We start from the raw sequence: 10,020 nt of genomic DNA, 5'->3' as shown, positions 1-10,020 counted from the left end.
CAGGTTTTCCTTAAGGTGACGGGAGCAGGAACAAGCTAGAACTGCCTTTGCTACTAGGAGGCCACTGAGAGCAGAAGAGGGTGGGACCTGCCAGGTGCAACAGGAAAGGTGTGAACCCTATGAAAACAAGTAAAGGGGGACAGTGTACCAAAGGCCCTAACCAGGGCCACTGTGTGTTCTACAAAGGCTCTTGAGAGGAAGAGCAGGCGTATGCCCTTTCCCCTAGACAAGACTGTCTGAGCTGATCTAGGGCCTCAAGAGCTGTAGGGCTAGGACTATAGTGTAACCGATACTAGCAGGGCCACTCACTTCGGGCTCTGTACTCCCTTATTTACCATCACTACAGCAGCCAAAGAGAAGTGGAGCTGAATGGGAACACTTGTTACAAAGAAAAGAAGGGCACTATTTTTAGCACAGAATGGGGAGAAGGATGTGCACCTCACCTCATTCTCCCTTCCTTTAAGCCCAGGCTGGTATCCCACTGCAGTCCCATTACAAACAGCCTATTGGACCCATCAGAGACAGCCCCTCAGGGCTAGGTCCTAGAAGATATCGGGGCAATCTGCCCAACCTCAGACTCTTTGGACCTGCAGTCACCGACCCATGAACTTCCCTGTATGAAAGACCCAGTGACAGAGCAAAGCAACGTGGTGTGGGCAGTGTCCCAGTGATGAGGGGTAGCAGAGGGTTCCCAGGGGAAGAAGTCTGCAGGCTTTTCTGTTTTCCCCTTATAGGCAGACATGAGTGTGGGGAAAGGATTGTCCTATATGCTGGGACCACCTAGCAGGGATCTGGCTGCTTCAAAATTCAATTACAGGACTTCCACAGGCTCACTGGACCAGAGTGCCACCTGCTGGACCCTGTCAGATTTCACCAGTTCTCTCCAGAAATAAGAAACCAACAGGTTCATCATCACATTTCCAGCCTTTTACTGAATTTTTTAAAGGGGAAAAAAGAAAGAAAAACAGATTGCCCTCACCCAACCCTTTGCAAACTGTACCCACACACTTGAGAGCTGCTTGTTCTGATGATGTGCATGTTCTGGGCTGTAAACTCTATGGTGCAAGAGCCATCTCTTCACCTTTGTTTATGCAGTACTCAGTGAACAAGACCCTGAGCATGAGAGAAGCCTCTAGGTACAAGTGTAATGTAAGTGCAAGTACAGGTGCCTTCACTTTGCACCTGTGAATCACTGCAGCATAGTAAATCCACAGACCTCAGGTAGCCCTGCATTGCTGAGGGTCTGCCCTAAAATGGGTAGGAAACCTCCTTTCTACTAGGTACCAAGGCAAATCCCAGCTCCCATTTTTAGTGCTGTAAGAGAATTGGGACTGCCTTGCCATGCAGTTGCCAGGGCCTGATCCAGCTTCTAATCCAGCCTGTAGAAAAGTTATCACTGATCTGAATGCAGACCCAACTGCTTCTTGGGCCACCAGCTTTGGATCTGGTGCAACCCAGTAGTGACCTGCAATTTTTATTCTTTGTCTCTGTGGTCTGGGAGGCAACACTACTTCATACTGGGACAAAAACAGATTACTGTGATCTTTGATTCTGCCTCTTGTTAGGTGCCCAATAACCATTCACCTAAATGAGGCAATGGAAATCGCTGCATTTTTTGGCACACAAATATTCAGAAAGCATAGAGCTGCCTTGACAACTGCCCCTCTCCTTGCCAGTGCTCAGGACAAAAAGCAAAGGAGCACAAAGTGCTGTCTTCCTCCTAGAGGTGATAGCACAAACTCAAGGGACAGTAAGGTATACAGCAGCAGAGTTTGTATGGGGGAGCAGAGAAAGAGCACTGGTCCACTGCTGCCTCCACTGGACTAGGAACATAGCACAGGGTAGGCAATTAGGGCACCAGAATAGCATCCCCTCCTCATGCAGACATGGGCAGAGACCTACACTGCTGCTGTAGCAGCAACAGGGCAGGGCAGACACCACTGCAGCAAGAGGTAAGATTCCTGCCCAACCACACACCCTCAGCTCCTGGCACCTCCTCCCCTCTAGACCTCAGCAGCAACCTCCCAACCCCCCCCCCCCCCCGGGTCTCCTACAAGGTTTGCCCAGGGCACAAATACTGCCTCTGCACTGGACCCTGGTGAAACAGAACTTTGCAATTCAGGAGATTGCACTGGCATCAGATCTGCTTTAAAACAAAACATGAAAATAATGAATAGTACTGAGGTAAATAATTGGCCAATAGAGGATGTTTAAGGAAATAGGGAGAGACACAGACACCAGACAGGCATGGGAATGGATGGGCCTTTATTGCTTTAAGTTCCTACAAGTCACACATGCACATTCACCTTCACTATAGGCAGGGCTTTGCAGCGCAGCCATAAGGAGAGATTTCTCACATTCACAGAGCAAGATATGCTGGAAGTAGAGTTCACTCTTCCCATTTAGGCCAAGGGTACTGTCTCTCCACCCCACTGCAGCAGTTGGGACATCTGGCTAGCCTCCCTTATGAAAGTGGTACTCGTGAAGAGTACAAAAAGGCATGTATCCACTGGGAGAGGTCATGTAGGCAAGAGAAGAGAATTCAGGGATGTCATTTGTCTACAAAGCCTGAAAGACACAGGCTTGGATAGCACAAGTCAACTAGGCCCTTATCTACATAGCTGCAATCCTTCCCAGTGGGCAGATTATTGAAATATGAACAGATCCCCACACCAAGTAAGGATCACTAGGAAGCCTCATCTTCCACAACTACAAACAGGACAACAGCAGATCAGCAAAACCAGAAACAAGAACTTGCTGACCTAAAAAAAATCCACAAAATATAGTGCTTCCCCAACCCCTCCAGCTCAGGTCACTATTGCCCCTCAAGCTAAAGTCCATCCCTCCTGAACCAAGAGGACACAATACCAGGGCAGAAAGGCAGGCTGCTGTTAGTCCTTCCTGAGATTTGCTGATGCCCTTCCTTTCAGTGCATGGTGTCCAGGATGGCATCCACATCACCCTTTTGTAGTTTGGTCAAAGGTATTCCGCTTGCAGTCAGTGACGGAGACAGCTGAGTACCTCTGTACCTGGTGCAGTGCACCTCTCCTCCTGTCCAAAGGGATCTGGTCATCAGGAAGATAGATTTCTGGTTTTACAGGGGCTAGGAACAGGTAAGACACTAAATTCTGCATGTAATGTTTAGAAAGGAACTCTGCAGCTGTAGCCCCATGGCCAGTCCATGTACAAGGAGCACTTACTCATGAGTGACACCTTAAGGAACATGGGGCCTTTTCAAGCGTACCTCCTTCTCCCCAGTAGCATCAGGAGAAAACAAACTCCATTCTCCTTCTTTCTTCTGGGAGATATTTTTAGCAGCCAAAACCAAACCAAACACAAAAACAAACAAACAAACAAACGAACAAACAAACCCAGAGACCCTGTTTCACTCTTGCTATTTGCAGGGAGTGAGATTTTTACAAACATGGTCCCTACATCCTGAGACCAGACTGAAACAAAATCAGAAAGGAAAAAAACCCACAAAAACAACAAACAAGATTAATAATAAAAAGTAAACATGAAATGGGTTGAGCTGGCTAATGGCTCAGTGACCCCACTGTCTCAGCTACCGAGTCAAGAGCAGAAGCCAGCAGGGAGCCCTGGGCTAGCCTGGTAGGAAGACAGCCCTTAGGCATCCACCAGTGTCAGTCCATTGTGCAAGGCACGCTTCCACATGTAGTAGGTGGAACGTGCTGTGAGGGGGAAACGGGCACTGAACTCTTTGTAGGTGGGGAAGGTCTTCGACTCGAAGCGCTGCTGCAGGAACAGTTTGGCCTGAGCTTTGAACTGAGCAGTGGCAATCACATCCATCACAAACATGCGGCTGTTTGCTCTCTCTGACATGGTGTAGCCTGAGATAGTGGCATTATAGGGGGTGACAGATGCTGGCTTGTCTACACGCTTCACACCTGTTTCCATTTTGAATTGCGGCTTAATCCTAGGCTCTGCTTTTCCAGGCCCTTCAGAGATGACCTGGCTCAGTTGCTGGGATGAGCTGGTCCAGGGCAAGCAATGCTTGTTCAACTGCCAGCTGCTTCTCTTCCAGAACCAGTAGGCTGTTGAGGAGAGGCTGGGGTAGCGCAGGCGGAACCTGCCAAAAGGCAGCCGCCGTTGCTGAACGTGCCTCTTGGCCATGTCTCGAAGTTGCTTTTTCCAGTTGTAGAGAGAGGTTTTCAGCTGGAGGAGGCTCCTGGGCTCTGGGTGGTGTCCATTCAATCTCTTCCTGCCAGACAGATTTTCCGGCTTGACTGGCTGATATGGCTTTGTTTTCACGAGGGGCTTCTGACTGACTGAAGGAGACTGGGAGGGCTTAAAGTTAGGATTCTCCTTAATGGCTTTTCTCCGCCAGTTGTAGTAAGTGGACCTGGAGATGCCAGGGAAGCTGCGCTTGAAACACCTGTAGGGCACCAGAGTGTTCATGGAAATACATTTCTCCAGGTATGACTTAGCTCCTTGCATGAAAATCCCTGTTTGGTTGGGATCTGTGGGAGGGCTCTTCGGCGTTAGGTCACCCTCCACGTTTGCTACATCATTCACGTCTATGTGGGCCTTTTTTAGACCATCTCCAGGAGGCTCCCATGACACCGTGGCTTCAGCAGAAGCAGAGGTGTCACCATTGGCCAAGGTCTGCATCTCATGCTTCCAGGCATAGTAAGTGGAGCGGGAGATTTCTGGGAACATTTGTCGGAAGTGCTGCAAGGGGATTACATTGCCCTCTTGGAAACACGACTGCAGGAAGTGTTTGGCAGCAAATCGCGTGGCTGCTTTCTGCCTGTGTTCCCGAGACTGGCGCTTCCAGCGGTAAAAGGTTCTTTTGGTAATGCTGTATCGGTCACGCAGGTTAGAGTAGGTCAGCTGGGGGTCACTGTTCAGCAGCTCCAGAGTCTTCACTGGCTGGATTGGAGGCTCTGGAGAGGGGCTTGTGGGTTCCAGCTCCTCCAGGCCTACCACAGCCACAAAGTACTGGGCTTTGAAGACCTGCTTGGAGAGTTGCTGTCCTGACCACATGATGTGGAGCGTGGATGTCTGCGGGCCACACTTCCTAGGCCGGATGAGGCGATTGAAGTATGGCCGGATCTTCAGGTTGCTCATGGGGTAAATGGAGTAGATGTTACACTGCAGCACTGAGGCCAGGGCATACACGTGCCACATGTTGGCAAAAGTGCCAGGAAAACAAGTGGCCTTGATGTCTGCATCAAAGATGGCCTCGAGGATGGCCATGGGCAGGCTGGTCATCTCTGGGGACTCCTCCGTGCAGAGCGAGTAGCGGGCAGCCTGTAGCATCACCTTGGAGTCAATCATGCCATTCAGGTAGTATTGCTTGTGGAGTAACATCTCCACGACTGTGCGTACCTGCAGCTCCAGGCTCAGCCTGGGGTTCCCCCACAAGAGCACACTGGCAGCCTCAAACAGGCGGTTCCCCTCACCCTTGCAAACCAGAGGCAGCATGTTGCTGGGAGCATCCTCTGGATAGAGGCTTCTAGCTACTCGGTCAACTTCTAGCTCTTCCTGGAGCTGCCTCCCACGGTAGCTGGGTAGAGAGAAGGAGGACAGGGTTCTCTCTGCCTCTAGCACGGCACTGGTTAGACCCTCCAGGCCGAAGCATTCAGTGGCCTCCTGCAGCTCCTGCAGCACCGACTGCACCAGCTGGTGCCGCTGGATCATCCTGCAAAACACAAGGGTTCAAACAAAGCAAGCTCCAGACCTCCAGCACAGACTAGGCCTACAACACCCACCTGGCTCCCAAAGGACAGCCAGCCTTGGAGGAGACCCACTGCTCTACTACAGGCACAGCCAAAGGAGGAATCCTGGGTGCCCAGCAGAGAGCAGCACAAGTGAAGGACGGCTCTTGCATTGCTCACAAGCGACATCTTTTGACCAATGTGCAAAATGTCACTGATGGTCTCCAGCGAGCTGTATCTAAGGCAAGGCCAGATGCTTTGAGGGGAGATGAAGGAGAGCACAGCTTTGGAATGGGAGGCAAAGCTGGACTAGTAGGAGCTGTTGCAGGCCAGCGCTGATGTGCATGGACTGAAGTAGGGGAAGCCTGTGCCACTGTTCACCTGCTCTGGGCCTGGCATCGTATTCAGTCCCTCACATACCATTTAACAATGGCTGCAAGGAACAGGAGTGCCAAAGCACATTCATTTTATCATCATTTAACAAAATCTGGCACCAGTCAGAGGCAAGAGAGCTGATGACCCAGAGAAAGGTGACCTAGGCAAGGTCCTTCCCCATTGGAATGGGTTTGCTGCAGCCCAGCCCTGTGCACAAGCCTGTCCAAAGCATGGAGGGGACACAGCATCTGTTCTAAGGGAGCTCAGTCTGCTAGTTCAGAGGGAAAGTCCAGCTTCCTCTGCCCAGCCATGGGAAGGAAAAACCTTCTGAAGCTGGGCTTGTCATGTGAACTCAGCTTGGGAGGCCTGAAACTTGCTAGTGCAGGGGTTCTCAAACTGAGAGTCACGACCGCCAGGGTCATGAGCAACTTAAAATGGGGCCACAAACTTCCCAAAGGGTACACATGGTGGTGCGGGGAAGCAGCAGCGGTGCACAGTGGTGGAGGGCAGCGGCAGCTGCCACATGTAAGCTCCCCATCCCCCGCCATCCAGCACTCAGGGTCAGCAGTATCACAAATTTGAGAACTCCTGTGCTAGTGCAATGAGAGGATCACTGTTGTTATCATTTCCCATTCAGCCACCAGGTGTCACTCACCACTAAGTGCAGAAGCACTTGTCAGGGGCAAAAGGGGTGGGATGGGAGGAGGCAATATTAAAAAAAAAAAATCTAGGGCACAAGTCATCTTCACCTTCTGGCTCTGGTATAAGAGTCCTTTCAATGAATACTGCCATTGCGGAGGCCTTCAGTCTCCAGGCAGCAACAGTGTTAAAGTAATTCTCAGGTGAGAGCAAGCAACTCTTTCCTGCTGTTGCAATGCACAGAGACCTGTTGCTCCATCCTTTCCTAAAGCCTCCTGGATGCTGGGGCTGAGAGAGAATAGGGGCATTTTTGCTACTCTACCCAGGCCTAGATTAAAGCACAGACCCCACAAGTATGCACCTCAAGTGTCCAGCCTTGTGCAACATCATCAGAATCCAACATTTCATTTTAAAGAAAAGTGGCTCTAGCCCAGTGGTGCCCAATCTTTTGGCCTCATGGGCAGAGGGGAAGTGCCAGGTCAGCCCACTGGCTGGATCCAATCCATGGGCTTGATCCTGCTGCATGGGGCTTGGAAATTTGAGTGGGGGATTGGTGGTCGTATGAATTGCCACCTCAGCCAACTTTTCAGGCCCCTGGGGAGCCCCATGGTCAGGATGACATAGCTCTAAGGGCCATTTCTGGCTCATAGGCTAGGGGTTGAGCACCCTTAGCCTAGCCCTTACTTAGGGTTTCACTTCTTGCAAACTAGAAAGTTTTGCCATTTTCGTTAGTTAGTTAGTTAAAGCCCTGGATGAGCCCCAGTAGCTATGCACATGAGTAAAATTTATCCCAGTCTGGGAATCAAAATAAGTTATGCTTTCACCATTTTTTCCCCCCTATACCTTTATAATATAGTTATGTAGTTGGTGCCTTCTATAGTTGATGGAACTATACTATACCTCCCCCCTTCCCTTTCCTATCTTTTGTTTTCCTAATTTCCACTTATTTACATTCACACTGACATCCTGTCACACTTTTAGCTTCTTTCATTCCTTGGAGTCTCAGATCAACAAGCTCCCTATGCTTGAAGAAGGGTGATTGTGCCCTAAAGCTTGCAAAGAACTTTTTTCCAGCTACTCAGTTGGTCTAATAAAAAGATACCACATCTACCCAATGAACCTTGAAAGCCTAGTGTACCTTCATGCACCTCCATATTGGAATAGATGCAGCTACACTGGTTGAACCAAGTTAGTTATAAAGATATGACCAAAGATGATTGCACCTGTATCCCAAACACAGTTGCACTAGAACATTTAGCTCAGTAATGGAATCTGTTAGTCCTGAATTATGCCAAACTTACACCTTGTCTGGAAGAAACGGAGAAGTCAGCTGCTTTAAGCTCTATGGGAAGAGAGGTAAAAATTTCCAGAGTAAAGAAACTCCAAGTGTGCAGGTAGCTTGCACAACAGCTCCACAAAGTGTGAGCTCCCCCATTCATCTTGGGTCCATGAACACCTCTACTGCTGCAAGCCCCTTCAACAGCAGCCCCATGAAGCTGACTTAAGTCTGATACTAGACAAAGAGGCTGCCCTTAGCAATGGCGCCAAACTCAATTAAGAGAGAAGATTCCTTAGCTCATTAAGAAGCAGGTTAAACGTTTGAAGCTGTATTTGGAGTCCAGGGGCTGGGACCCGGGCTGCCTATGGGGGAACAAAGAGTTGCAGCAGAACTGCATGGAGCTGTGAGCCTGGAGTGAACTTTAAGCAGCAGCCTCAGGAGAAGAGGACACTAATTAGACCCATGGCTGGGAGGAACTTTGCAAATGAAAGAGCAAAAGCCTTAGAGGTTGGCTTCAGCTCCCCCTAGTTGGTGCAACCTCTCCTGGGTAAGCAGGATGTTGCAACCCTCTGAGCCCGTGCATGCCCCCTATATCCTAGGGGGCAGCCTGGGAGCAGAGGGAAAGCTCTGTACCCCAGCTGCCTTTCACCGCATAAAGCTGAGCTGGACCTGGGCCTTAGCAGGGAGGTTCCCCATTCCTGCCCTGCATTTTGTAGAGTGCCAGCACAGCTCTGGGACCAGCCTTATGCTCCCACTGCCTCCCCCCGGCCCTGGAGGCAATCCCACAGGACTTCTCTGCTGCAAGAGGGGTTTCAGAGGACAAGGCAGACAGAGTGCAGGCCAATTCTTTCTCCTCAGAGGCATAAGAAGGCACTGGGGGAGGGGTGGGTAAAGGAGGAGAAACTTGTGGCAGAGCAGGGGGGAGCTGGGTTTATTGTCGTTTAAAGGAAAGGCATTTTTCTGGATCATTGTGTCCCGGAGCAAAGTCCACATGGAAAGGCAACACAAAAGGCTCATCCCCTTCTTCCCCTGGTGGCTTGGAAGGCACCATCCTAGGGGAAGGGAGCAGGTCCTGTCCACACAGAGCTTGCAGGCTCCCCTTCCAGGGTTGGGGGGATAGTCCCAAGGGAAAAGGCTCAAGGAGGGGGAGTGGGTGAGGCAGGCACTTCACTGCTAGCAGCTGCAGCCCCCTGGACCCACCCTGCAGCTGTGCCGGGGCCAGAGGTGCTTGCACAGCTTCCCGCGCCCCAAGCCTGGAGCCTCCTGCAGCAGCTCAGCTCACACGTGCGTTTCCAAGCTTGGAATTAAGATTCCCCTCGTGAAAGCAGATGGAAGTGTGGAGGCGATTCCCCCTGGACTCACCTCGCTTGTTGGGCAGAGCCCTGGAGCTCACACCAGCTACTCCTGGGGGGCGGGGGCGGGGGTTGGGGCTGTTGCTGCTGCAGTCTGCCTTGCTCGCCCTGCAAGGCAGTTTCCTGGACATTTAAATCCTGCAGCAGGAAGCGCAGCAGGCTCCACTTTCCCAGCTGTGTGCCACATTCAGACTGGAACTGGTTTCAGATCTGGAGTGAACCATCTGGAGTGAGTGGCTTGTGTGAAGGGGTCTCAGCTCCTCCCCTCCCCCACCAGGAAATAGTCCATCCTCAAGTGCTCTTGCATCCCAGATGAAAGGAGTGCAGATTCAGGGGTCACTTCCAAAGCTAAAGTGATAATGGCTATTGTCTCAAGACACTCAGGCCAGCAGGACTTCTTAAAGGGCCAGCACCTTTGCTGCTAAGAGCTCTCAACACCTTCCAGAACCTGAGCAGAGGAAGGAGAGACTGGGGAGAACTCAGTTTCCAAACACGAATGTAAAAGCCCATGAGAAAAGTTCTGCTCCAAGCGGGGAGCCCTGAGGGGGACGCAGACACTGGGGAGAAGGCTTAGATATAGACGGATTGGTTTGGATGCCTAGCGGCTTCCCCCCCCCAGTTTCCGAAACACCCTCCTGCTGCTTCCACAATTACTCCAGAAACCCGAGCAAAGGGCAGGAGCTTCTTGAGCAGG

The 10,020-nt window shown here is 51.0% G+C and overlaps 1 protein-coding gene across 1 annotated transcript; it reads right to left on the bottom strand.

The window, feature by feature from the left end:
• Window positions 1-2,248: 2,248 nt before the first annotated feature.
• On the bottom strand, window positions 2,249-9,696 carry VRTN (vertebrae development associated). Its single transcript, XM_019488683.2, has 2 exons — window positions 9,337-9,696; window positions 2,249-5,665 (listed from the first exon to the last, which is right to left on the bottom strand). Exon 2 carries the CDS (start codon window positions 5,662-5,664, stop codon window positions 3,628-3,630), a length of 2,037 nt encoding a protein of 678 aa, XP_019344228.1. The 5' UTR covers window position 5,665; window positions 9,337-9,696; the 3' UTR covers window positions 2,249-3,627.
• Between the last annotated feature and the right edge of the window lie 324 nt (window positions 9,697-10,020).

The sequence above is a fragment of the Alligator mississippiensis genome, chromosome 2 (genome assembly GCF_030867095.1).
Source record: "Alligator mississippiensis isolate rAllMis1 chromosome 2, rAllMis1, whole genome shotgun sequence".
Classification (NCBI taxonomy): domain Eukaryota; kingdom Metazoa; phylum Chordata; order Crocodylia; family Alligatoridae; genus Alligator; species Alligator mississippiensis.
Note: the sequence above shows the minus strand (reverse complement) of the source record. Positions and strands in the feature narration are given on the sequence as shown.